The sequence below is a fragment of the Ursus arctos genome, unplaced genomic scaffold (genome assembly GCF_023065955.2).
Source record: "Ursus arctos isolate Adak ecotype North America unplaced genomic scaffold, UrsArc2.0 scaffold_19, whole genome shotgun sequence".
In the NCBI taxonomy this organism is placed as follows: Eukaryota; Metazoa; Chordata; class Mammalia; order Carnivora; family Ursidae; genus Ursus; species Ursus arctos.
Window position 1 is genome coordinate 54520131 of NW_026622863.1, and position 26658 is coordinate 54546788.

The 26658-nt window shown below is 58.1% G+C and overlaps 3 protein-coding genes across 5 annotated transcripts; 1 reads left to right on the forward strand and 2 right to left on the reverse strand.

Annotated features, from left to right (window-relative positions):
- Positions 1 to 38: 38 nt before the first annotated feature.
- Positions 39 to 14930, reverse strand: PRPF31 (pre-mRNA processing factor 31). 2 transcript variants are annotated; one of them, XM_026488435.4, is made up of 14 exons: positions 14831 to 14930; positions 12328 to 12512; positions 12170 to 12230; positions 10073 to 10156; positions 9405 to 9502; positions 8390 to 8496; positions 6886 to 7055; positions 4864 to 5021; positions 3646 to 3735; positions 2573 to 2700; positions 2414 to 2486; positions 1825 to 1953; positions 1631 to 1729; positions 39 to 433 (listed from the first exon to the last, which is right to left on the reverse strand). In XM_026488435.4, exons 2-14 carry the CDS (start codon positions 12502 to 12504, stop codon positions 308 to 310), a joined length of 1500 nt encoding a protein of 499 aa, XP_026344220.1. In that variant the 5' UTR covers positions 12505 to 12512; positions 14831 to 14930; the 3' UTR covers positions 39 to 307. The 2 variants fall into 2 exon arrangements, with proteins under 2 accessions (XP_026344220.1, XP_026344221.1); XM_026488436.4 differs by having other exon boundaries at positions 14618 to 14872.
- Positions 14931 to 14982: 52 nt separating this feature from the next.
- TFPT (TCF3 fusion partner) lies at positions 14983 to 23173 on the forward strand. 2 transcript variants are annotated; one of them, XM_026488502.4, is made up of 6 exons: positions 14983 to 15422; positions 16121 to 16379; positions 18997 to 19067; positions 22256 to 22325; positions 22420 to 22638; positions 23021 to 23173. In XM_026488502.4, the coding sequence occupies exons 1-6, from the start codon at positions 15400 to 15402 to the stop codon at positions 23138 to 23140; spliced, it is 762 nt and encodes a 253-aa protein (XP_026344287.1). In that variant the 5' UTR covers positions 14983 to 15399; the 3' UTR covers positions 23141 to 23173. The 2 variants fall into 2 exon arrangements, with proteins under 2 accessions (XP_026344287.1, XP_026344288.1); XM_026488503.4 differs by lacking the exon at positions 14983 to 15422 and adding an exon at positions 15508 to 15628.
- A 53-nt stretch (positions 23174 to 23226) lies between these two features.
- Positions 23227 to 25883, reverse strand: NDUFA3 (NADH:ubiquinone oxidoreductase subunit A3). Its single transcript, XM_026488535.4, has 4 exons — positions 25794 to 25883; positions 25496 to 25570; positions 23899 to 23976; positions 23227 to 23375 (listed from the first exon to the last, which is right to left on the reverse strand). Exons 1-4 carry the CDS (start codon positions 25801 to 25803, stop codon positions 23284 to 23286), a joined length of 255 nt encoding a protein of 84 aa, XP_026344320.1. The 5' UTR covers positions 25804 to 25883; the 3' UTR covers positions 23227 to 23283.
- Between the last annotated feature and the right edge of the window lie 775 nt (positions 25884 to 26658).

The window sequence follows — 26658 nt, forward strand, 5'->3', positions numbered from 1 at the left end:
ACATGTCTTTGACAAATGATCACTCCCCAGGAACAGAACCTGATAATGTGCTTTTAATTGCACTTTTTCCAAAAGTATCTCCCTTCCTAGTTAAAATACAAAAGATGAAGCGTGGTGAAGACTGGCTCTGCTCCCCTGCAATGGGGAGCGATCTTGGTGCTTGGGGGACCGGGCCTCCTCCCGAGCCTCCCCAGACAGTCCTGGCACCGGGCTGAGGATGGAACCTCCCAGCCCCATCCTGACCCCGATCCCTTCACAAGGGCAGGGGCCGCGTAGCTTCAGGGGCAGCCCCCAAGGGCACAGCCCCTCAGGTGGACATGATGCCGCTCTTCTCGCCCTTGACCTTGAGGAACTCGGCCATGCTGGAGAAATACTTCTGGTTGGCCTCAGCCACCTTCTTCTCGGCGGCTTGCGGGTTCACAATCTCCAGGCCCTGGGCAGGTGAGGGAGGTGATGATGGGGTGGGGACATGGGCTGGCCTGACAAGGTCCCTCCCCCAATAAGAGAACTATGAAATGTCCAGGAGGCCCTTCTCAATGGTCCTCGGGCTCCAGGTAGATATGAGAACAGTTTACCAGTCACCAAACTGCCCCCACCCCAAACCTGGGGAGATTCTGACTCCGTGGGTCTGGGATGGGGGGAGAGTGGGGAGGACCTGGGCATCTGAATTTCTGACAGGTCCTCCACGTGATTTTAAAAACACCAATGTTTTAGAACAGCCGACCAGGTTTGGTTCCTGAATAAGGAAACTGAGTCACAGAGCTAAGTGGCTCGCCTGCGGCCCTAGTGCAAACCATACCAACCCCACTGGTGACACAGGGACCAGCTCTGGGGGCCCCACACTGGCTGGCACCATGCCTAGTATCTTCCATAGCTAGTTCTCACCTTCTCGCTGAGGCCTCCCTGAGCGGCTCCAACCTGACGCCTTGCTCCCTCTCCCCTCTTCCTCCCTGCACTGTCCACTTTCCAACAGGCTCTGTATCTTACTTATCTGACCCCTGCCACCCCATAAGCTCCATGAGGGCAAGGCTTCCTGTCTCGTGCTTGTGGCTCTATCCCCAGCTCCTGCAACAGCGCTTGGAACTCGGGTGCTCAGTACACCCTTGCTGGCACAGCGAATGAGCTCAGTTATTCAGCACGGTGCCATAGGACACGCTGGCCCTCTTCTGCGGGTAAGCCGAGAAATGGACAGAGGCAATGGCTCCATCCCATGCATCAGTGGCTGGGCTGGGACCTCCACTTCCCAGCCTGCTAGCTATGAACTTTCTTACGTGGAGCTCTGACACTGTGCCGACCACCCAGCGCCTCAGGGAGGGGCTGAGTCCCCTCGAGCTCACAGGGAATAACTGGTCACCTGCAGTCCCAGCCCGATCCTAAAGCCAGCCTGTGCTTGCAGGCACGACAGTTTCCCTTTTGCCCCACGAGCCTGAGCACCAGGAACTGGGCCATGCCTTCCAGGGGCTTCCCTGATACACAGTCCACAACAGCCCTGCAAGGAACTCTGTCATGTGCCTGCTTCACAGGCAAAGAAGCTGGAACCCAGGGAGAGAAAGGGGCTTGCCCAGGGCCACTCAGAAAGCTGGGAGTGGAGACGCCCCAGAGTGGGCCTCCTGACTTCAGCACACAGTACCTGGAGTGGGGTGAAGGCCACACTGGAGGCGGTCCCCGAGGAGCGGTCTCGGATGGTGGACTTCCCGCCGTATACCACACTCTGCTTCTGCAGGGTCCGCTGTGTTGAGGGAAGGGGACAGGATGTCTGGGCTGGGCCTGGGCTCTCCCATCAGAGCTCCCTCACCCCTGGTCCCACCCAGGCCAGGCCCATACCTGCAGTGTCTTGGAGATCCTGGCTTTGGTGGCCTCGTTCACCTGTGTCTGCCGTACACGCCCGCTGCCCGATTTGCCCAGATGGCCCAGGCTGAAGCCCAGGTCCTCTTGGTAGGCGTCCTCCTCGATCTGGTGGGAGGGGAAGGGTTCCCAGAGTTAGCCACCCTCCATCAGCCAGATGCCCAGGCGTTCACCCGATTCAGGTGCCTGCTGGGACCCAGTGAGGCGTGCAGTCCTGTTACTGGCCCCTGAGCTGACAGCTGAGAGGGGCTGTGTGTGGGTCTGTGTGTGTGTGTTGGGGGGGGGGGGAGTCAACAACCGAAACCGGGCTTGCTGACGAAAGGGCATGTGAGCTAGTTCTTGCAGGACCAGCAGGATGACGCTCAGATAATGAGAGACTAGCAGAGGTGAGGCCTGGGGAAGGGCTCGTACAGAAGGGCAAGGCAGGGGGAGGGGGGACAGAGCCAGCACTGAGTGCTACGCCGGTCCCTTTGGGGTGCATGGATGTGGGGGAGAGACTGGAGGTGGGGTGCTGCCCCAGCACGGAGAAGAAGAAATGTGAAAGGCACATCAGGGTTAAAGGCCTGACCTCCCCGAAGCTCATGCGGTTGGCCTGCTTCCGGATCTCGGTCAGTCCTAGCCGCTCCTTCATCTTGCGGTACCTGGGGATGGGCGCCAGGGGTCAGCTGGGGCTCATGAGCCCTCTCCCTTCCCTTCCCCTCCTCCCTGGCCGGCCCTCAGGGCCCACCTGCGGCCACCTCGCTTCTTGCGCTGCCCGTCGAGGGGCGCAGGCAGTGGCTTCACCTGCTTCACGGGTGGTGGCTCCTGCCACTTGTCGAACTTCCGCTCGATCTCATCCTTTAGCTCGTAGCCCACCTGGGGAGGGCAGGAGGGTCCCATCAGGGCCTTGCCCGGCCACTGGCCTGAGTGTGGCACCTGTCCCCAGGCCTATCCTCTCTCGGGGTTTAGTCCCACCTCAGACTCATGTCTTGCGCTCAGACCTCTCCCTGCACCCCTCACATAACTGTCTCCTTGATGGGGGATGTGAGCAGCCCCCCAAATGCAACCCAACACCTGTGCCTCCTTCCTAACCTTCGGGCCTGGCCTGCACAGGTGAGGAAAGGGGGTCACCTGGGAACCTCACCTCTGTGGTTTTTGTCCCACCGGGCTCTTCCTTTAGGGAAGACCCCAAATCAGCCCCCCATCAGCACCTCTACTACAACCAAGGTCTCTCCGGGGAACACAGGCTCTGCATGACCTGGCCCATCCCACAGCCTCCTCTCCCTAGCTTGCTGCGTGCCGGGCTCAGGGCCTTTGCACCAACCATTTCCTCTTTCTGGGACTCTTCCCCCAAGCACTCACTTGGGTGCATGTTAGACCTTCACCTTTTCAGAGAAGCCCTCCCCAAAGTCCTGATTAAACCAGCACCCACCCTCCCTCACCAGCCCAGCACCCTCTGATCTCATCTCAGCATTTACGCAGCCCCCCTGGACACACCATGGATGTCCCCCATCTCCTCACACCGCCCCCAGCCAGAACATGAATGCCACGGAGGCAGGGCTTTGGTCTGAGTAGCTCACTGCTGTCCCCCCAGCACCTCGACTAGTGGTCAAGAGACAGGAAAAGAGGAATGGAGAGAGAGAGAGAGACACGAAGCCCCGAACGTTGTGCCAGGCTGGGTGTTTGGATGCCAATGCCCAAGACAGAAAACATACCCACTTTCATGGAGCAAGTCTGCCAAGGCAGGAGAGATGAACTGAACGCTGACAAGTCTGGTAGAGGAGAGAGACCCACACAGACGGACACCTGCCCGTGCCTCACCTTCCCTTCCGTGCTCTCATGGAAACTGTCCACGCGGGCTGCCAGAGTGCACTTGGCGGCCACCAGGCGGGCCGCTTTCCGCCGGAGATCCTGAAGCAGCGGAGAGGGGGCAGAGTTGATGGGAGGCTTCCTTCGCCAGCACAGAGCATTTCCCAAACCCCAACCGCCACCAGCTCACTTTCCGCAGGTCAGAAGTTCCCCATTCCTACTGCGCGTTACCGTAATAACGTGTTATGGCAACAAAGCACCACTGTCACGGTTTTCTTTCCACTGGCTTTCTAACAACTTGAACCGTTTGCATCAACAGCTGCATTACTGCAGGAGAAGACTGTCACATGCTCGAAACAAAGGGCGGTGACCCACATTCTGAGATATGCCAAGACGGTACGTGTAATCCCCCAGCCACAAGTCTAACCGGTAACGGTAACGAAGTCAGCAGCGACTGTGTGAAACCCTGCCCTAAAAGGGCCCCCCTCGGCCCTCAGCTCCTGGGTGGTGATCTCTGCTGGCCTGGGGGCCTTGGACAAGGCAGAGACCAACCACGGGATTGAGGGTGGGGTCTTTGGGTTACGGGGTCTCAGCCTGGAGCCCAGACCAGCCACCTGGGCTACGCGGTCACGTCTGCACAACTGAGCCCCATGAAGACTCTGAACTTGGAGGCTTAGTTGGGCTTCCCTGGAGGCGGGTCTCTGTGCACCATATCACATGTGGAGGCCAGGAGTGACGTGTCCTGACAAGAAGAGGAGGACTGGAAGCTCATCACCCAAGTGGATCAGCCTGGAGTCTGTACATCCCTCTAGTGGGTTACTGAACCTGGGGATGGTCTGGGGACCCCTGCCACTTGCAAGCTAATGCTGACATCGCTTGTTACATACAAGTGAGACCTGAAGGAGTTTCATATGTAGGAGTTGTGATCATGACCCCATGAAGCAGGTTCCATTCCCCCCAGTTTACAGAGAGGGACACTGAGGCACAGAGCTCACGCCCCTTGCCCAGCGGTCAAGAGGAGCTCTAGAATCCCAACTCCAGCACATCAGCTCCGGGGTCCTTGTTCCAGTGCCCCATGTGACCCTGTCCTCTGAGCTCCTGACCGTGCTCATCAGTTCTGACCAATGGGAACTGAGGAGCAGAGGGGGCACTTGCTCTTTGCACGAGGCTGCTTCCGGCACGGCAGAAACCTCCACAGGGAGCCACATGCAGGGGGCGACAGCAACTCACCGGGGGCAGAGACTGCACGATGTCGCTGTGGTAGATGTAACCGGTGTGGGGCAGCACGGACGTGGACGAGAAGCCAGACAGCGTCTTCCGCTGGGCGCCCAGCAGCATGATGTTGCAGGCAGGCATCTTGGAGAGGTTGGTCAGGCCCCCAGCCACCCCTGCAACAGTGGGGAGGAAGGAAGGAGAGATGAAGGGAGGTCAAAAGCAGCCCAGGGCGTTTGTCTGGGGGCTTACTGCGTGCTCTGTGCCTTTATGTGAGTTTCTGGCTGGATTCCTGAGTTGACCCTGCCAGGGAGGGCTGACAAGTCCCGTTTCAGAGGGAGGATTCAGAGGGGGCTCAGAGAGGTGAAAGCACCTGCCTGAGGACACACAGTGAGAAGACAGCCCAACAGGAACGTGCCCCCAGAGTCTGCAGAGCCGCACGGCCCCTGCTGTGTGCGTCTCACAACAGCTGCCACCACACTGGGGACCCACTGAGGACGGGCTCTGTGTCAATCCCCGCTGTGATCCCGTGAGCACGTCTGCAGGCCCGGGGAAGAGGAAGGGGAGCTGCAGGTTGATCCCCGCTGCGATCCCGTGAGCATGTCTGCAGGCCTGGGGAAGGGAAGGGGAGCTGCAGGTAAAAATGCCTCTTCTGACGGGGGTCTGCTGGGCGCCAGGCCCCATGCTGGGTGGTCAACTGTTTCATCACACGCCTGTACAAGCATGGCAACCCCACACACTGACATCACAGTCCCCGCAACCTGCGACCCCTCGCAGACACGATTACGTGAAGGACTTGAGACGGGGTAAGCGGAAGAGAAAGGCGGAAAGTCACAGGGAGGTGAGACAGGAGACTTTAAGGTGGGGGGATGTAGGCAGTCTCTAGAAGCTGGAGAAGGCCAGAAGCGGATTCCTTCCTAGAAGCTCCATAAATATAAAGGAACGCAGGAACTGGCCGACACCCTGACTTCAGCCCAGCAGTCATAGGACAGCAGCAAAGCCCTATCACCACTGAGGAAACCGAGGCACATGACGTCACCTGCCCAAAGTTGTGAGGTCAGTGAGGGGAGAAGGAGGATCCACACCTGAGTTTATCTTGCCCTGAAACCACTTCTTTTTTCTACACTGCAACTCTGCAAACACCTGCCACCCAACACTGTGCTACAACCTGAACTGTCTCCCCCAAATTCCTATGTCGAAGCTCTACCCCCGAGTACCGCAGAATGGGACTGTGTTTGGAAATGGGCCTTGGAAGAGGTGATTAAAGTGGAAGGACATCATCGCATGGGCCCTGATCCAGGACAACCAGTGTCCTCGTAAGAAGAGATGAGGACACAGATGCGCAGAGGGGAGGCCACGTGAGCAGACGGCCACCTACAAGCCGAGGAGAGAGGCCCCCGCAGGGCCCAGCCTGCTGACATGCTGCTCCCGGCCTCCCAGCGTCCAGGCCTGTGTGACAGTGAGCCTCGGTATTTAAGTCCCCACTGCCCCCATCTGTGGAACCTGGTTACGGCAGCCCGAGCAGCCGGGCACCGCTGCTTCACCCAACCACCCGGCAGAGTCTCTCGGTTGAAGGGGCGAAGAGCCCAAGAGGGCGCTCTGAGACTGCAGGGGGTCGGGCATGAGGGCCCACCCTCAGTCCTAACACATCGTCAGGACTGCAGCCCCCATCTCGTGGGTGAGCCTGAGGTCCCGGGGGGCTGACGCTGCTAGAGCCGGGCAGCCCAGGTGTCCGCACAGAGCCAGGAGCTGCTGGGACGTGCTGGCCGAGGAGGGCCAGCCTCTCCAGAGGCCACACTACCTTCTACTCTGGCCTGTCTCGTCCGGCCCAGCTCAGCGTTGCCATCCTTTCTCCATGTCTGCAGGAGAAGCAGGGTGGCTGACCTCTGTGATCTCTAGCAGGGCTGACACGGCGAGGGCAAGGGGGACGTGGTGCTGGGGCCCTGGGCCCAGTGTCCCATCTTACAGAGGGACGAAGCGTCCCCGAGGTCGCACTGTCCAAGGACAGCCCTCTGACCCCACTCTGCCCCAGGGTCTCACCCATGATCTTAGCGGCCGTGGACGCCCCGATGATGATGGAGAGGTTGGGCGCGATGAAGGACATCCGAGACTCCACATACTCATAGATGCGGTGCTTGGAGGCATTCAGCTCTAGCGCCATGTCACAGGCCTCCTCCAGCCGCTCCAGCTCCTCCTCGGACAGCTGCTGCCTGCAGTGGTGAGGCACGTGGCTGAGTCAGAACCGGCCCTCCAGGGTACCCTATCTGACTGGCATAGGAGCCCGTGTCCTCCCAGCTGTGTGTGTGCACGTCCGTACACACGTGTGCACGTCTGGGCAATTCCAAGTCCCGTCGGCCCTGAGGCCTGGAAGCAAGGGCTGCTGGGAATCCTAGTTTTCGGTGCCCATGCTGGTCTCTGCCAGGTGCGAGCTGGCGTCGGAGCCTTTGCTCATGTGCCCCCACCAGCTCCTTCCTCATCCTTCAGGTCTCAGCCTTGCCGGCCATGGAGGCCCACTGTCACCACCTGTGACCAGACTGGCTGGCCCCAGGAGAGGGACCCCACGCTGTCTGACTCTCAGCAGAATGCGTCCCCACCACATGGAAGATGGTGGGTAAGGACTTGTGGCAGGAAACCACAAAGGGGGGCTGTTATCACTGCCATTTTACAGAGGGGGGACCTGAGGGCCAGACGGTGAAGGGGACTGGCCTGAAGAACCGGTAACCAAACCCAGCCATACCCCTCCCTCCCTCCCCCCATCCGTGCTGTACGGTGCACAGAGGAGCGATCACGGAGCCGGCTGTAGGCCCCTGCAACCGAAGCCCGGTGGGCTGATGCTCAAGGCTGCCCCCAGCAGTGGCAAGCTAAGAGCCCCCTTGCTCTCCCACTAGAGCTTGGTCTCTGCCTGAGGCTGAGTCGTCACCTCCTCCAGGAAGCCATCCGGCCCAGCAGGATAGGTGCCCTTCTTCTTGTGCTGCACGTCCCTTGGCACCCCGTGTGCACTCTGACACTCGCCCTCCAGCCTTCGACCTGTGTATGTACCTGCGTCCCCCGGACGGGAGCTTGGGCAGGGCAGGGCAGCCTCTGCTTTGCCGGGTTCTCTAACCTCTGCCCTCAGAACAGTGCTCGGTGCTTGGCCAGCATTTATTCAGTGAACAGAATGGCAGCCCAAGGGAGGTCTCCACTCCACAGGACTCTGCTCTGGGGTCACAGATGCCAGAGGGGAAGCTGGAGACCAAGGGGCCAACACAAAGTCCCTGCCTTCACAGACACTCGCACTGCAGTGAAGGACGACACGCCCGAGACAAACGCTTCTACTCCGGGTTTGCCCTCCGCCTCGCCGCTCCCAACTACAGGCTCCTCGCTGACCGAGCATCCCCGGGCCCAGCACAGCGCCTGGGTCACGGCAGGCGCTCGTCAAACACACATGGACAGAAATGAACTGTCCTCCTGAGACGGACACCTGTGCCACCGGGACCCCAAGGTCCTCAACTGCCATCAAATGGGCCTGGGGGGCCCCGGTGACTTCCCCCCTCCATGCACGCACCCCTGGGTGGTAGAGGCTGTCACACTGACGACCATGATGGTGGCGTTGGTCAGGATCTGCTGTAGGTTCTCGTTGTTCTTGCACTTGTCCAGGCTGTTGCCCAGCTCCTGGGGGTGAGAAGGCAAGAGAGGGGAGGTGCAGAGACTCAGGAAGGCCCTAGACCCTCTCTTGCTCCTGCACTTACCTGGGTCTCTTCTGGGGACACAGGGACAGCTGGTGTCTGTACATAGGGTGCCTGCCAGTTCCGGGGACTTCACCGCTCAGAGCACGAGCAGCATCTGTCCTGCGCAGCTGGTCCAAACTGGACCCGGGCAGAGCCACTGCCGCCATCAACTCAGGGTGCAAACCTGACCGCGCCACTTCCCTGCACGTACGCCCTCTGCCACCATCCTCACCTTCTCCTGGCCTCACACAGGAGACTCCTCACTGCTGTCCCTGCCCTCACTAGCATCTGACCCTCTCGTAGCTTTCCCAGAAGGCCAAAGCCTTGGAGGTCACATGGGACCCGACCTCATCAACCGTGCCCCTCACTTCCTCATTTCTGTACACACCAGGGCTGGTGACAACCTCAGGGTCTTGGTACTCGTGACTTCTTCCCCCAAATCTCTGCACGGCTGCCCCTGCATCAACCTTCAGATCTTGACTCAAATGCCACCTGCTCCAACCACTATTGGTGGAATGAGAGACCCCTCATCTCCCTCCCTGCTTCCTTAGCCTTAAGCAGCTCCCAGCCGTTCCTGGGAGACCCATCCAGGGAAGTGGCGGGATTGGAGATGGGGCAGAGGAGTCCCGAGAACATCCTTTCCAGGCTTCGTCTCTTTCTTGCTGGGAAGCCTGGAGCAGCTGAACCACTGCTCATCCCCTCCAGTATCTCCAGGCCTCAGGAGAACGAGGAAGGCAGCTGAGGCTCGGGCATCCTCACTCCGGGTCATTCACCTGCTCCTTGCGCCGCCGCCCCCCACCTTCACACGAGGGGCGATCAGCTCCTCCTGAGTCCTGACCTCTCTCCACTCACCTTGACCGTGCGGATGTAATCCAGTGCGTTGGGGACCAGCGACTCCAGTTCAGGGAAGCGCTTTGAGTACTTATCCCGGATGAACTTATGGATGATGTCTAAGGCACACGGGGAGGGCAGATATCTGATGAGCGGGCCAGCAGACTCTGCTGGCTGTCCCCAGCACCCATCTCCCCTTCTTCCTTTAGTAACTGAACCCCTGAATTCAGCTGGGCTTATGGACACCCAGCAAAAGAGCTGTGCTTCCCTGCTGCCCGTTCTGCTGGATGTGGCCATGTGAGCTTGTTCTGGTCTACGACATGTGATCTCAAGTGACACATGCCATTTCCAGGTCACCCCCTTAAAGAACCATGCCCTCCTCTTCTTTCCTGTTTTGCTGCTGGGGATGCGGAGCTGATGGCTGGAGGTGGGCAGTCACCTTGTACCCTGACGCAGCTGGCAGGTCAACAAGAGCCTGACCCAGACTCTCACATCAGAGGAGAGCACGCTTCCTTCTCCTTTAAGCCTCTGTTCCAGCAGCTAACCCTGGACTTGAACTAGCGTGAGGAGTTTGGGGGCAGGACCCCGGGGAAGGCCAGTGGGATCCTGCCCGCCCCCTCTTTGGGGACGGGAGGAGGGTGTGAGGGCCAGCAGGCAGGGCCGTCTCTGCTCGCCTTCCCGGCACTCACTCAGTTCGTTCTCGATCTCCACGGTCAGGTTGTTTGCATCCACGATGACCCGGTATTCGGGGGCTGCCTCGACTGGTCCCATCACTGTGAGGATGACAAACAGCCTGGGTGGGCGGCTGTGCGTCTAGGCCCCCACAGCTGGGGGAGTCAGGGGGCAGTGGGGTGTGGCTGGAGGGTTGCTGGGGGGCCGAGGAGAAAACCTGGAGGTAGGTTTACATGTTGGCCCACCTCCCAACTCTCCCTCCAGGCCAGTCTAGACATGACCCCATCTCGCTCCGGGAGGAACCCCTCCAGCGGCTCCCCACTTGTGGCTGAGGGTCAAGCTCCCCAGACAGGAAGCCCCATGAGGACAAATACTTCGTCTGTCTCCCACAGCTATGCCCCCAGTGCCCAGAACAGTGCCTGGTTGGGTATATGCTGACTGTCTGGCTCCGTGGTCTGGCCTCTGCCCTGCCCCAGGCACCCCCCACCTTGAGACGCCCCCGTCTTATCACACCAGCCAGGAAGGACTCGCTGCAGTGCCCGAGCACTCAGGGCTCCTTCAGTCTCCTCTGGGCCTCTGCATATGCTGTTCCCCTCCCTGGCACGTCCCTTCCTCACATCTGTTTCTGAAAGGCTCCCCACCAGGTTTTAACAGTGATCGTAACAAGGATGACACACTGAGGGCGTTATCACAAGCCGTAGGCGCAGTGGCTGACACACAGGACTTACGTGTGTGCCGCTGCTCCAGGAGCCTCACAGGTATTGCTCTGTTTTCCCACAACCACCCAGGGAGGCTGGGTTACACATGAGACCAGTGACACGGAGAGAGAAATGGATGGACGCAGCCTCAAGCTGCAGAGCCAGCAGATGGCAGAGCTGAGATCTGGCCCCAGCGTCCGCGTTCTAGTCCCCATGGCTCAAATGTCTCTTCGTCCTGATGACTCAGCGGCACCTCAGGGTCCTCCCCTCCTTTCAGGAGGCTTAGAGGTCTCCTCTGTGCTCCCGCCACACTCCGACCACATCCAGTAGACACAGCCGCCACCCAGACTGTAGCTGTTCCGTGTCCACCTCCCTGACCACGCACCAGGTGAGATCAGGTCTGCCTTAACCTGGAGCCTGACCCGACATCGGGGAGTGTCCCTCCCTCCGCTCCCCACAGCACTCCAGATGGAGAAGCTCCCTGGCCTGGCGCTTAAAACGCTGCAGGATCTGACACTTCCCTGTACCACCTCTGCCACTCCAGATGTGCGAGGCTTTGCACACACAGCTCCCTTTCCCAGGACATACGGCTGCTGTTCTTCACCTGGTGTGTATACTCATGCTTCAAAGCCCATTTCAGCAGTCAGCTCTTCCCAGCCTCTGAGGCAGGATCAGCCCCTACCTAGCAGCGCCAGTGTCCCATGCTCCCCCCTGAACCCAGCAGGCACCGCCCACAACTGTCCAGACTCGGCCTGTCTGCCTTGCCAGACCCCGAGCCTTCTGAGAGCAGAGAGCTGGGCAGATACCCCAGGGCACCGAGGGCCCACACAGGCCTGCCGTGGGGCGCCTCTGCTCTGACCATGCTGCTGCTGTGCCCACAACCTCTGCCAACGAATTCCAGCCCAGAGCTCCACCTTGTCAAGAAGAATGGGTGGCAACAGGAGCAGGATCCCAGAGGTGGGCTCTGTATTCAAGAGACAACCTAGCGTTCCCCAAAGCTGATGATGCGATAACTGTACATCTTAGGATTACTCTCTATTTACCAAATGACACCAGTTACCCACTCACAGTAGCAATCATTTCCCTTCCTAGGTAAACTGAAGGAAAGGAGTATGCTGATTTAAGGAAAACGTGAAGTAAATAATAAAACAAGTGGTTTAGGGATGTGGCAAGACCCTGGAGCCTGAGCAGACTTGAGGTGAGTCCTACTGCAGCTAGTAAGTGCTTAGCACGGACGTAAGGAGTGTCAGCTTTACAACCTGACGTATTCTCGGGGGAGAAGACTGGGGTGGGATGGAAAAGAAAAAGAGGGCTCTCCAAAAGACCGAGAGGGCGACAGACCGAACTTTCAAAGCTGCAAGCAGCGAAAGAGCCCAGGGGCTGGGTGGGCGAGGGGGAGTGGGAGGGGAGAGGTACCTTCCGAAGCCTTGGCCTGCTTGCTGATATACTCCTCAATCTTCATCATGATCTCAGCGAACTGTTCGGGGAAGACAGACAGTCGGGACTCAGGACTCTGAGGAAGAGCCACCGCACACATCACCCCTCCCGGCAGCTTCTCTCTGCAGGCCGCTCACCATCTTGCTGTCCCACAGCTTGGCGATGCTCTTGACTGAATCCCCGGAAAGATCCAGCTGTGTCTCCTCCTGCACATCCTCGATTGCTGGCTCCTCTTCTTCCTCCCCATAGCTTCCTCCCTCCTCCTCCTCGGCCGCCTCCTCAAGGTCAGCCAGGAGCTCATCCGCCAGAGACATGCTGAGGCCTGTGGGGGGGGAAAGCAGGGTCCCCCTCATTAACGAGAGGGGCCTCTCCCCCCAGAAGGGCCTGGTGCTTCTTGGATCAAGCATGCAGGCTCCATAAAGACAAATATTTTCACGTGCTTTGTTCTTCAGAGCCTCACTGTGCCTGGCACCTAACAGGTGCTCAATGACCAGCGAATCGCTCTGCAAACAACCCTCCCGGAAGCAGGTGGTCTCCGGTCATAGCTCACACCACTCGCCCTTCTCACGCTCACTTCACTGGAAAACACACAGCACGCCCTCACGCCACCGCCTCACTAAGACTTAAAAAATGGACATCCTCCCCTTGATGAGATGGGACCTCTCCTCAGACCCTTTTTTGTCCTATAACAGAGACTCCTCCCCAAAATTGTTGGCTCCCAAATGAGTGTCAGATAGCCTAAAATACTGATCTCCCCAGCCATCAGGGCAACCAGGTGGGACATAATCTAGAGTCCCCGGGCTGATCCCCTCTGGCCATGAGCAGCCTCCTCATCTACTCCAGGTGCTGGACAAAATGAGTTTCTTTGAGTCCCATGAAATGGAAAAGAATGGGAAGGACTACTCAACAAGGTACAATCCCACCATCCTCCCCACTGCTCTTACTTTTTTTTTTTTTTTTTTAAATGAGAAACCTGTCCTTCCTGTTCCTTCCCACTTTCCATAAAACAAATCCCCTCCCTCATTTCCTTCCCTTCCAGGCCACCCTCCCTGGAAGTGTAAAATCAGAAGCTTCCCAGGTGATCTGCCGGGTGATTCAAGCATGCTGGGGGTTGGGCAACAGGGAGAGCAGAGAACTCCTGGCCAATGTAAACGCACAGCCGATGCACAGCTACAGACACGCTTTGCAAGTGGGATTGTCAGTTGCATGGTGCCAGGTTTTTCTTTTTTCAAAAGATTCAATATTTTCACACAGAACCTCTCACTTTCCATGTTTCCTTATAATTATTCAAATGGATAATTAAACTAACCCCCCCCCCCCATACCACCACACACAGCACAGGCCAAACCCGACAAGTTGCAGGACAGATTTGGCCCTTGAGGTGGCAGTTTGGGACCCCTGGGTGTCCAGTTGTCCATATGAGATCAGTTTCCCCTCACTCCCTCCTCTCTCCTTTGGATGCGCTATCCCCTTTATTCCCACTTCTCTTTAACGTATCTGCGTGGTCTCACATGTGCCTTCCTCTGAAACTCCCCTCCTCACCTTCTCTGAACAAGGGAAGCTCTCTTTCCTTTACTTATTTATTTGAGAGTGAGAGAGAGCAAGCGAGCACAAAGGGGGAGGGGCAGACAGAGAGGGAGCAGACTCCCTGTTGAGCACGGAGCCCGAGGCTGGGCTAGATCCCAGGACCCTGGGATCACGACCTGAGCTGAACGCAGCCGCTTAACCGACTAAACCACCCAGGCGCCCCTCTATTCTTATAGAATATTTTCTTATAGAATATTCCCCATACATATAAGACGGGTATCTCTGCAGGTCCTCTCTGTTTCCCCACTCAACTGTCAGCAGATCCGGGCAAGAGATGTATCTGTTCGCAGCTACATCCTCACTATCTAGCCGAAGGTCTAGCGCGTAGTTGGTACTATCCGCTAAACGAAGGAACGACTTTATCTAATCCTTACGTCGGCCACATCACGCTCTTTCTCCAGGTCTCTGTTTTATTTTTTAGTCCCTCAGGCAGGGGCACAAACATTGTTTCCTGCAGCGTGCATCCCCGAGCCCCGGACTAGAACCTATCCCGCTGTTAATACATCTTACGAGCCCTTTCGTTCACCCCAACACTTAAAACTGTTCGGATTTCTAACATTTTCAAATGCCCATCTTCCCCGTTACGCTGACATTTCTGCAGGAACAGGGGCCGTGCCCTCTTGGTTCACGGCTCACTATGCCCGCGATGAGCTCGCTCCATGCCAGCCCACGTCTCCGGCTGCACCGCCGCCGGGACGCCCCTCGCCCTCGAGTCCTCGCACTCCTTCCTCCTGCCTCGAGCCCTCCTCAGCCCTTAGTTCTCCTCCCGTGTTCCCGCCACCCCGGGCGCGCCCCGCGGCGCTCCGCGCGTCCGTAATTACGTAATTACATAATCATTACCTGACTAAGCCGGTCTCCCCAGGGACCCGGCACAGCGCTGAGCGGACAGGGACAGTGTAGGCTCCCGCCACACCGCCAGAGCCCTGACGCTGTAGGAGCGCACAGGACCTCTGCGTAACCAATCTACTAAGGCCTGCCTCTCTCCCTGCACACGCCCGCCCCCGGACCCAGGAACCTAGCCTCCCGCCCTCCCCTCGTCTCCCTCACACGCACCTCTCCCCGCCTCGCACGACGGTTTCTAGGAAAAGTCGCTTCCAAACAGCGGTCGACGCTCACTGATGACGTCTGCGGCTCGCGCCGGCGTTGCTGCAAAGCCGCGCTCTGATTGGCTCCCGCCGTCCGTCATTCTCGGCCGCCTTTGGAACAACAACTTTATTAGCTCCTGCCGCTAGGCGCAGAAGCGGTAAGCAGGAGAGGCGAGGGGACTTGTCGGCCTGACGGCCCGCCGAGGACTGAGCCTGGCAAGCGGGGAATCGCCTTAACCAGGCGAGAAGGTGCAGAGACAAGAATAAAGACGGGGGCAACTCAGACGACTGGGGAAGGAGTGAGACCACAAAGCAAGGCCTTTAAGCCGGGTGGGACTCAGGGTGGAGGTGGAGGGGGTGGGGAGGGAAGCCGGAAGCCGGGAACTACAACTCCCAGAAGGCGTAGCGGCTAAGTCCCGGATGCCGTGGCCGTGAAGCCCGATGGGACAGGTAGTTTTGCGAAGGACTTAACCGAGAGGTTTGCGAGGTTGAACGTTCTGAGACCCGCGGCGCCCGGAGCTGGAGAGAGAGAGAGACATGGAACTGGAGCAGAGAGAGGGGTGAGTGGCTTGGGGGGAAACCACCACTCCCAAAAGGCATTGCGGCTGCATCACGTACAGCCCTCTGCACTTTTACTTGAGGGCGGATGGGGATTGTAGTTCATGCAACTGCTTTCGTTCAGCGCTCTTAGGGACTAGGGTCTGTACTCGGACATCTTGGGGGAGAAAGCCACGGATTTGGAGTTTTGGATCTGAGAGATGACGAGGTTGGAGGCCCGGACTCCCGGGTCTGAGTGAGGCGTTGGGGGCTTGAACACTCTGGGATCCTCGGGGAGCAAGTCTGGAAGTCTGGACTTCTGGGTCTGAGGGAGGAGGAGGCTGGGGGTCTGGATCCCTGGGTCTGAGGGAGAAGGGGCAGGGAGTCTGGACTCCCGGGTCTGAGGCAGGAGCTGGGGGGCCTGGACTCCTAGGTCTGAGGGAGGAGGGGGCTGGGGGCAGGGTATGGGTATGATGGAGGAGGGGCTGAGGGCAGGGGCCTGGGTATGATGGAGGAGGGGCTGGGGAGCAGGATTCCAGGTCTGAGTGAGGTGTTGGGGGCTTGAAGTCCCTGCTATCCTCGGGGAGCAAGTCTGGGGGTCTGGACTCCTGGATCCTGAAAGGAGGGGTCGGGGCTCGAACACCTGTGGGACTCCCGGGTCTGAGGGAGGAGGGAGCTGGGGGCCGAGGGTTCAGGGTCCCTGAACCCCCTGACCTTACAGGACCATGGCAGCTGTGGGCTTTGAAGAGTTCTCAGCGCCGCCAGGCTCGGAGTTGGCGCTGCCTCCGCTGTTCGGTGGTCACATCTTGGAGAGCGAGCTGGAGACGGAAGTGGAGTTCGTGTCTGGGGGTTTGGGCGGCTCGGGGCTCCGGGAGCGAGATGAAGAGGAAGAGGCCGCCCGCGGCCAGCGGCGGCGCCAGCGGGAACTAAATCGTAGGAAGTACCAGGCGCTAGGGCGGCGCTGCCGGGAGATCGAGCAGGTAGGTGAGTGCGGATTCCCCCCTTTCGGGGTCCCCTGGCCAAAATTACCCCTTCCCAGTCTCTGCCTGTCCACGTGCCAGCCTTCCTTACCTAGCTGAGTGAATCTTTCATTCATTTATTCTGTACCTGTTATGTGCCAGGCACCATGCAAGGCCCCTGGAGAGCCGGGTGCTCTATAAGCGTCCCTGACGGCCCACATCAGCTCACTGTTTGCAGGTGCCTCTCCTGTTCCCCACTGATCGGGCTTTTCAGGTCTGCCATACCCCTCACATCGGGCCCTCACGGCCTGTCCGCTCTGCTGCTTGCATCTCCCTTGGAGCCTTCTCTCCATCCCCACGGCTCCTGCCCCAGATGCAGTTTCTATCAGCTGCATCACTGCATCGGCTTCCTGGGTGAGAAAGGGGAACGCACAGTTGGCAGGGACCGGATCTTCGAAGGCCAGGAACACCAGGGCATGAAGTTTGGGTTTTGTTTTGTTGTTTAAATGAGGGGGAGCTGTTGGAAGGTTTCAGACAGGGTGGGGACAGGGTCAGGTCTGGGTGTTTGGAAGACTGAGCTTGGTCGTATTAGTCTCTTAGGCCCGCTGTACCACGAACTGGGTGCTCAGGAAAGGAAATGTACTGTCACAGCTCTCTGCAGGCTGCAGGTGCAAGATCAGGCTGTCAGCAGGTGTCAGCAGGGCTGGTTCCTTCTGAGCCCCGGGCGGGGCGGGGGGTGGCAGGGGTGTGGAAAAGGGTCTACTACGTCCTCTCTTCTTGCATCTGGTGGTTGCTGGTAATCATCGGTGTCCCCGACTGGTGATCTCTGCCTTCACCGTCACGCGTTCTCCCTGGGTGTGGCTGGCTGTGCCCCAATTTCCTCCCCGTATGAGGACATGGGCCCACTTACTGACCTCATTTCACTTGATTATCCCTGTGAAGACCCTATGTCCAAAGGTCACGTTCTGAGGTACTGGGAGTTAGGACTGTACACCTTTTTTGGGGACACCATCCAACCCCTAACGGTGGTGTTGGGGCACTGGGGACAAGGGGAGGCTGGTGCCATGGTCTGAGCTGGAGCGGGGGTCAGGAGACAGAGCACGTAGACAGCAAGGACGGACGTTCAAGCCCTCTTCGGGTGCGGAGCACATTAGGCTGCCTGGAGCGGGACAGACGTTTGCTTTGACAGATGTCGGAGAGGGCCCCTTGGGAAGTGGGAGCAGGGGGAGTGCTTGGAGCAGGTCAGCTCCGTGTATTAAAATGTACTGCCTGGAAGTTGCACCAGAGCTGAAGGTGTGTGCCCTGTGGCCAGCCGCTCCCACGCACCCAGTGACAGGACGTTCGCAGGATGCTCTCTGCCTCGTGGTTTCGTGTATGCGTACGTGCACAGCTGTAAGACGGCAGGGGACCAATCAGATGTGATGTACACAAACCAGACACTGTACATCTTGTACTAGGGACTGTTGGCTCCACCCCGTCCTTAGCTCACCCCAACCTAGTTCCCTCCTCACCCCTCTCACCTCTGCTCCCCTGGAGACTGCTCACGTGAATTCCACAACAGCAGTAACATTTCATCCGTAGCATTCTGTGTTCACAGGGCTTCTCAGTACACGGGTGGTGACATGAGTGACCGCCGTCATGTGGAGTACCCACCGTGTGCCAGGCCTGCCCTGGGCTTTACACAGGTGTCGTCTCAGGACACCCTGCTCCCTCTACCCGCCCCCCCTCACTCCCCCACCTGGCAGCAGGACCCCGAGCCCCCTTTAACACATGGATACCGGGGTCCAAAGGGATTCAGTCATTTGCTCACACAGAGCCGGCATTTGAGTTTCTGCTTTGTCCACCCCATTAGGAATAGGTGGTGGTGTTATTCCTGTTTACAAACGTAAGGCCCAGAGTGATTCTAGGTAACTTGCCCCAGGTCACACAGCTGAAAGGGGCGGCTGGGGTTTGAACCCAGATCTTTCTGAGCCGGTGTCCTACCTACTCATCTGTGTCTTGGCCCACACACCTCTGATGCTCCTGAAGTAGCCACCACCTGCCTAACATCTGGCAAGTAGGCGCGGTGTCCCTCGCACCTTACACGACAGGGGGTCACGCGTTCAGCAATACTGATGGAGCACCCTCCCCCTGCCCCCGCCAGCTTCTGCTCAAGGCATGGGACCCAGGCACGATCCCTGTCCTTTGGAGCTTAGTCTGGTGGGGGGAGACAGACAGTGAGCAAGAGAAGTGGATAGGCTAGAAGGCAGTGAGGAGCGTTGTAAGGAAAACTGAGGCAGAGAGGAGTGGCTGGGGGCATGGGGGAGCACGGCGGGGGGCTTGAGGAGGGGGTGTTGCAGTTAGTGGGAGGTCTGGGTGGACTCCCTGAGCAGGTAACCTCTGGGGTCAGACTTGAGGGAGGGAGCTCTGCAGGCACGTGGGAAGGCCCCCAGGACGGGAGGAGGCCCACTGGGGTGCAGCGGAAGCGAGGGAGAGGGGCAGGAGGGGCCGGGAGTAGGGAAGGAGTGGGTGCAGCAGGCCCCGGAGGCTGGGGGGCAGTGTGGCCGCCTCCCTGGGTCCCTGCCAGGACTCCACTCACCACATGCAGAGTAAGTGAGTGGAGTCCAGGTGACTTGTGCCTTCTCCTGCCTCCCTGCAGGTGAATGAGCGGGTCCTGAACAGGCTCCATCAGGTGCAAAGGATAACACGGAGACTCCAGCAGGAGCGGAGGTAACCCCTTGCATGCCCCCTGCGTCCCGTGCCTCTGCTCCCCAGCGGCCGTGTCCGCCACCTCTCGCACTTCTTGCCCGCTTCCTACCTGCCCTGGCCTTGCCGGAAGGGCTGAGGGAGGCTGGGGCGGGGGGTGCGCTCCCTCTGAAGGGGAGGCACAGAACAGAAGATCAGGAAGTAGAGTCGCACACTTGGTTTCAAGCAGTTTTGCTGTGTGACTCTGAGCAAGCAACATCCCTCTCTGAGCCTGTTTCCTGGCTCAGCTGATTTCGGTAATGCCAAAATCTCGTGGCTGCTGAGGACCGAACAGGAGCTCAAGGGGAGAGCCCAGCCTGGAGCCTCCCGCCATGCACTGTGTCCCCATGTCTGTGGACCGTGCACAGTGCTCAGCCCCGGTCAGTCCTCAGCCCCGCACTCACCTGACCCACAGGACATGCCCGCCCTCAAGCCCTTCCTTGGCGTCCAGGTCCCTCACCCGCCTGCTTTCCCCTGCCTCCTGGGCATTCCTCCTCGCCGGTACCCAGGGCTCGGCCCTGGGTCCCCCCGTGTCCACACCTCCGCTGTCCAGCACGGCAGCCACAGGTGGCGACTTAACCCGAGACTTCGTTAAAGTTGAAAGTTAACATTAGTCAAAATAAATTTTAATTCACTGCAGTGAAACAGAAAATTCAGTTCCTCAGCTGCACTGGCCTCCGTTCACGTGCTTGGCAGCCACCAGTGACGATTTTCACCCAAACTAACTAAAAGTAAATGAAATTAAAAACATCCATTCCTCAGTGGTGCTCACCGCACGGCTCAGTAGCACAGGTGGCAACCGACGTCAAAACCGAAATAAATGACCTCAAAAAGTTGGTTCCTCCGTGGCTGTCGCCACGTGCCAGGGGCTCCACAACAGCGACAGGTGGCCAGTGGCTAGTAGCGCATAGCAGGGGTACAGGACGCTTCTGTCCTCACAGAAGGTTCTGTGTGCACTTCCGGAACGTCTCACAGCACCACGGCCTGAAGGGCCACGTACACACTGCCAGCCTTTGAATCCTGTCTGCAGCTCTTTGAACTCTGTGTCCCCTTTGTCCGCCACCCGCTGGGCAGTGACTTCTGGTCACCTCACATGTATGCAAAGCTAACCCTGACCTCGCCCCCTTCCCCCGGTCTGCTCCCCCTCAGGCTGTTCCACGTCACAGAGTGAACCCTCCCAGTTGTTTCTCTGTCTCACCTCCTCGTCTGATGCACCCTCAGAACAGACCCAGGGTGCCAGCACCCTGGGCCAAGGGACTCGGCTCCTTGCCCGATGCCTGCCCTGCTCGCCCTGGCCTCCCTGACCCCTCCCGAGGCTCCTGCCACCACACCCTGGGTGTGAACCTTTTTTCCCCCGGTTGCACCATTAGCCAAGATTCTGTTTTACAGTAAAATCAAGAGAGTTTGTGAAAGGGAAGGCCGGCCTTTACGGTTGAAACATGAGTTCGGGAAAGGATCTGCACATGCTAAACTTCCCTTAACCACACAGATCAGCCACGGTGATCGCGCTTTCTGAACTGTCTATCTGGAGCTCGGCCCCATGCTTCTCAAAGTGTGGCCCGTGGACCAGGAGCCTCGGCACCACCTGGGAACTTGCCACAAACCCAGGTTCCAAGACCTCACCCCAAACCTACCGCATCAGAAATTCGGGGGGTGGTCGGGAGATCTTCTAAAATGTTAAGACATGCCACTGTGTAAAACCAGTATGGCCGTTCCCCTCAATTTAAAGACGGAATTACCATAGGAGGTAGCAAGTCCACTTGTAGGTATACCCCCAGAAGAGCTGAAAGCGGGGCCACTCACGGATGCGTGCGCGCCCACGATCATAACCGTGTTCACAGCAGCCCAGCGTGGACGCATCCGAGCGTCTGTCTGCAGATGGGCGGGTGAGCAGTGTGGCCCACACGTGGGACTACCATCTGGTCTTAAAAAGGGTGCTACACCACGAACCCCGAACACATTGTGCTGAGTGAAGTCAGCCGGTCACGGAAGGACAAATACCGTGATTCCCCTCCTGTGAGGACTTGCGTTCAGAGATGGACAGGAGAGTGGTGGCTGCTAGGGGCAGGGAACTGGGGAGTTGTTCAGTGGGACAGACTTAACTTGGGGAAGAGGAAGAGAGTCCTGGAGACAGATGGTGATGGCTGCCCAACACTGTGAATGTGCTTAATGCCGCTGAGCGGGACACTGACAAATGCTCAAACTGGCAAATGGTACGTTATGTGTATCTTACCACAAACTTTTAAAGATTCTTTTTTCAAAAGTAAAAAAAAGAAGGGATAAAAGGCAAGACACACCAAGTCACTTCTCTGCTCAAAACCCCGCCGGGGGTCCCCCGTGACTCAGAGCAAGACTTACCCTAGACAAGGCCCTATGTCAGAGGGCCTGTCACACCTTGCTCTACCAAGAACACAGCACACATGCTGCTCCCACCTCAGGGCCTTTGCACAGGTTGTTCCTTCCACCAGAAATGTTTTTCTGCCGCTCCCTCACTTTCTCATGAGGCGTCCCCCACCATGTTTTTGAGGTTCCAGCCCTCTTCCAGGAATCCTGCGTCTTCCTACATTCCAGCGTACTGTTTTGTGGATTTGCTGACTGTGCCCCAAGTTCAGTAGGCACAGGGGTTTTTGTGTGATCCCCGAAGTATTGCTAGCACTGAGAACACATGGTGCAGAGCCAGTGCGGACACACACCTGGAAAGAGACTGCATGGAAAGCGCTCCGCCCAGGCGCTGGCCCCCAGGTAGCATTCAGACCTTAAAAACCCCAAAGTTCTTAGAAGCAGGGACTAGGGGAGGCAGGAGTGCTCTGCGCCGTCTTTCTCTTGCCCTTTGGTTCTGATAAAGACACCAGCGTACACCAGAACATTGGCAGAGCACTAGGGGATGTCACTGCTAGCTGCAGTGTCACTTTCACGGCGATCCGCCCGCTCAGGGTTCTCTTGTCCTGTTGACAGAGCAGGAAACTGGTGCAGAGAGGTCCCCGTCTGGCCCAGGGTCCCACTGCATGCTCGAGTACTTAGATCACGGTCTCAGATTTGGGAGCTCCGAATCTTCTGGCTCTATAGTTCCAGGGCAACCTTGGCTTCAGAGCTGGGGCTAGGCTGTGGGGTACCCCTTTCCCCAACCACCAGACGCTGAGGTTGTGCCCCTGGTGGCCTCTCTCCGGACACAGGTTCCTCATGAGAGTGCTGGACGCTTACGGCGATGACTACCGCACCAGCCAGCTCACCATCGTCCTGGAGGTGAGCACGGCCTCCTGGCAGGCTGGGGCGGGGCAGTAGGGGAGGGCTGGGTACCAGGACAGAGTCTTCACCTGCTGCCCCTTTTCCCCACCAGGACGAGGGCAGCCAGGGCACAGATGCTCCCACTCCCGGCAATGCTGAGAACGAGCCTCCAGAGAAAGAGGGGCTGTCTCCACCCCAAAGGACGCCCGTACCCCCAGAACCCAGCAGCCCGACCCCCGGTGAGGGACCCAGTGGACGCAAGAGGCGGCGAGCACCCCGGGAAGGACGCCGAGCAGGAGCTGTGCTGACTCCAGAACTGGCCCCGGTGCAGGTGGGACCAGGGCTCCTGGGTTTGGCAACAGTGCTGTGGGGGCTGGGCCTAGCAGAGCAGGCAGGCTTGGGCTGGGGACAGCTGGAGAAAGGAGGTGGGGCTGGAAGGGTTGGGGGTAGGTAGGGAAGGAGAAAGAGCCGGAAAAAGCCAGGTGAGGGGTGAGGGCTCAGGTGGAAAAGGAAGGAGAGAGACCTAGAGGAGGCTGGGGGAGCAGGAAAGAGACTAGAGAAGGTTGGAGCAGAGGGGAGAGGGAGGGTCAGAGACCACAGGCAGAAGGGAAGGCAGGAGTGTTGGGGTGTTCGCCCAGGTGCCCAGAGGAAGTTGTCTGGAGCCAGAATTGAGGCCGGTGGGCCTGCTCACGCCTGCTCCTTCTCTCCCCCAGATTAAGGTGGAGGAAGACTTTGGCTTCGAAGCAGATGAGACCCTGGACTCCAGTTGGGTTTCTCGGGGGCCAGACAAACTGCTGCCCTACCCTACCCTAGCCAGCCCCCCTTTTGACTGACCCCCACCCCCAATAAACTCACCCCAGATATGCCTTGGCCACTGTCTGTTTCCACGGCTGATCACACACAAGCTCAGATTCTGGGGTCGCTTTTTGAATTTTATTGGCTACAGGGGAGGGCCGCCTCCATGTCACCGGGGTGCTCACAGTTTCTTCAGCCACTCCATGCTTGGGCCCTGGGGGTCCTGGGGGTGGCTGGGCACGTCGGGCATGCTCCCATCATCTCGGAGGGGCACTGTGGGGCAGGAGGGTGGGCCACTAAGACCAGCAGATCTTGGGAGGCCCATGAAGGCTAGTCTGTCAGTTCATATTCAAAGAGGGAATGGGGACCCCAGGGAAAAGGTGAAAGAGGGGACACAGAAGCAGGGAGATAGAGACCCAGAGGCATGGAAAAGCACAGAGAGAGACAGAATGACAAAAATCCAGAAAGGAATACAAATCTGGAACAAGAGAAACTCACAAGTGCAAAACAGACAGGAAATGAGTTTCATGGCACATGGATTAGATCTCAGAAGAAAAAAGAAAGTCCAATACACAACTAATGAATCATCGAGCCTTACATCGGAAACCGGGGATGTACTGTATGGTGACTAACATAATATAATAAAAAAATCATTAAAAAAAAAAAAAAAGTCCAGCCCACACTGCAGACCCCTGCAGAGGAAAGACCTGGCCATGATTATTCCTCCCCCAGCACAGGGAGGTTACCCCCCCGGACCCCACTCCCGCTTGGGGCCAGCCCTCCAGCTCCAACTCACCTGGATAGTTGTAGGGCGTGACCTGGTTGATCATGGTGGCGTATTTGGTGAAGGGGCTGAGGGTGGGCAGAATTACAGCTGTGGAGAGACAGGGTGAGGCCCCGGGGAAGGTGGCTTTCAGGCAGGGGTGGGAGAGGAAGGGGCAGAAGCTGAGCCTTGGGGGCGCCTGGGTGGCACAGCGGTTGGGCATCTGCCTTCGGCTCAGGGCGTGATCCCGGCGTTATGGGATCGAGCCCCACATCAGGCTCCTCCGCTATGAGCCTGCTTCTTCCTCTCCCACTCCCCCTGCTTGTGTTCCCTCTCTCGCTAGCTGTATCTCTCTGTCAAATAAATAAATAAAATCTTAAAAAAAAAAAAAAAAGAAGAAGAAGCTGAGCCTTGGCAAACTGGGAGTCAAGTACATGGGAGGAGGGGAGCAGGGAGGTCCTGCCCCTCCAAGAGACCCCTTGGCATTCTGGGATCCCCATTTATCAGCAGGAGAGGGGGTGGGAGCAAGCAATTCAAGGAAACATGGAACCTAGAGGCCACAGGGGAGGGAAGACATGGGGGTGGTCACGGAATGAGTGCATGAGTGTAGAGGTGGTCAGGGAGCACAAGGTGGTGGGTGAGAGGAGTGTTTGGGAATCTTCCAGAGGAATCACGAACTGTTTCAAACTGAGGAAATGAGGGTTGTACAAGGATTCGTCACTGGGAAATTACAGCCCACCCAGGTGGGAGCCAGGAGTCTGGGGGGCAGGGGTAGAGGGTAAAAGCAATGTTCCAGGCCAGCACTGTCTGATAGAAATATAAGAGCCACATACTTAGCTTCAAACCTTCTAACAGCCACATTAAACATAAAAGATACAAATTAATTTTTAAAATTATTTAAACTGGTATATTGAAAACATCATTTCAACAGATAACATGAAAGGAGTGGAGATACTTTAAAGACTTGTCATATACTCTGCAATCCAGTGTGTACGGGACACGACCGAAACGGGTACCAGCTCAGCTCATATGAGCTCCGTCTCAGGCGCTCAGTGGCCAGTGTGGCCCGTGGCTGTCTTAAGGGACAACTGCTCTAGAACCTCACCCGCGGCGTGTGGCCTACAGACCAGCAGTACTGACAAGATCTGGGGACCCGGGAGAAATGCTGCATTCCCTGCCCCATCCATCCCAGACCTATGCAACGGCAGCCTGCATCTCAACAAGATCTGCCACACATTCTAGAACAGAGGCTGTCAATACAATCACTGAGGGATTTCACAGGATTCCCCAGCCCCACCTCCACCCCACTCAGCTCCACACTGAACATGGTGGGGGGCGAGGCTGGAAAGTGGGTAGGATTCGGACATTTACTTTTGTCGCTCAGGTGTTTTTAATGCACAGCCGGGGCTGATAACCTCTCCTTTGGGGGATCATGGACCTTCTGGGTAGGTCTGTACGAGGTGGAAGGGTCTGGTGAAGGGGTCATAATATCGGGGATGGGGCGGGCAAGGGGTCGTCGTGCGGGCGCTGACACACAAGGGAGCCACAGAACGTTGAGGGGGACAGGATGGAACGCTAGTGGGGAGCGACGGGGCCTTGGGGCAGGGTGGGGCGATGCAGGCTCACGCACCGAGGCCCCCGATGGTGAAGGACGCGACCAGCACCGGCTCCTTGGCCCAGGCATCCTTGAGGAAGGTGGCGAGTCCTGGAGGGGCGGGTGAAGAGGGTCAGTCCTGCAGGGGACGCCCCCGGTGACCTCTAACCCTCTCGCGCCGCCCCTGTCCTGGAGGAACCCTCTCGTGACCTTGGCGTCCTCCTCCCAACCGGACCCCACCACCTCCACGGAGGCTCTGCCGCGCCCCAGCCCCGGCACCCCCCGGGGCTCCCGGAACCAGCGGACCCCGTGCGACGGCTGGGCCCTTACTTACTGCCCGCCATCTTGGTCGCGGCGGCGGCAAGCACGCGGAGCACTCTGGGAGTTGTGGTCCAGACGCCGGAGTTTCCGCTTTCTGAGTCTGCGCGTGCACCCTGGCACGGAACTGCGGTCCAGGGCGGGGACGAGGACGCGGAGCAGTCTGGGAGTTGTGGTCCCCGCGCGCGAGCCCCAGCTATCTGAGTCCGCGCGTGCGCACTAGCGCAGAACAGCTGTCAAGCTGCCGCGGAAACGCAGGCGGCGCTGCAGATTTAAGGGCAAACCTGTCTCCCCGCCTAGGAGTCAGGCCTGAGGAGCACTCCCAGGATTCCAGCTGCGACCCATCCAAGGCCGAACGCAACAGTCTTCATTTTAGAGTTTACTCATGAAAGCCCATTCTACAGATGGAGGAACGGAGGCCGGGAGAGGACAAAGGACAGCTATCATTTGAGGTCGCAGCTCAAAATCAGTTCGTTCTGGAAGCTTTACCTCTCATCCCAGAAGGGTTAGGGGTCTTCCGTGGATTCTCGCAGTGCCATATGTGACCTCTATGGTAGCTCGCTTTTCTTTTCTTTCTTTTTTTCTTCTTTTTCTTTTTCTCTTTCTTTTCTTTCTTCTTTTTTTTAACTCAGCTGGTTGGCCTCTGTCTTTACATCAGACTGGGAGCTGCTCTAGGGCAGTAATGGGGTCTGACTCCTCTCTGTGCTCCCAGAATAGCGCAGCACAGCGTCCGACACATAATAGGTGCTAGTTTTTAGTCTTTTTTTTTTTTTTTTAAGTTTAATTGGTGAACACAAGTGGTTATGACTGCCCCTTCTCCCAGGTTTTCCACAGCACCATGGGGCTGTGACACAGTCAGCCAGAGGCCCCCACTTCCCTCC

Excerpts from the sequence above, each read along its gene's own strand:
- PRPF31 (XM_026488435.4), bottom strand. The coding sequence starts at position 12,504 with ATGTCTCTGGCGGATGAGCTCCTGGCTGACCTTGAGGAGGCGGCCGAG. Across the intron at positions 10,157-12,169 it reads GCAGGCCAAGGCTTCGGAAG|TGATGGGACCAGTCGAGGCA; the intron begins GTACCTCTCCCC and ends TCATCCTCACAG. Across the intron at positions 1,954-2,413 it reads ACCGCATGAGCTTCGGGGAG|ATCGAGGAGGACGCCTACCA; the intron begins GTCAGGCCTTTA and ends CCCTCCCACCAG.
- TFPT (XM_026488502.4), top strand. The coding sequence starts at position 15,400 with ATGGAACTGGAGCAGAGAGAGGG. Across the intron at positions 16,380-18,996 it reads GCTGCCGGGAGATCGAGCAG|GTGAATGAGCGGGTCCTGAA; the intron begins GTAGGTGAGTGC and ends GCCTCCCTGCAG. Across the intron at positions 22,639-23,020 it reads CAGAACTGGCCCCGGTGCAG|ATTAAGGTGGAGGAAGACTT; the intron begins GTGGGACCAGGG and ends TCTCTCCCCCAG.
- NDUFA3 (XM_026488535.4), bottom strand. Across the intron at positions 23,977-25,495 it reads CTTCACCATCGGGGGCCTCG|CTGTAATTCTGCCCACCCTC; the intron begins GTGCGTGAGCCT and ends GTCTCTCCACAG. Across the intron at positions 23,376-23,898 it reads CACGCCCTACAACTATCCAG|TGCCCCTCCGAGATGATGGG; the intron begins GTGAGTTGGAGC and ends CCTGCCCCACAG.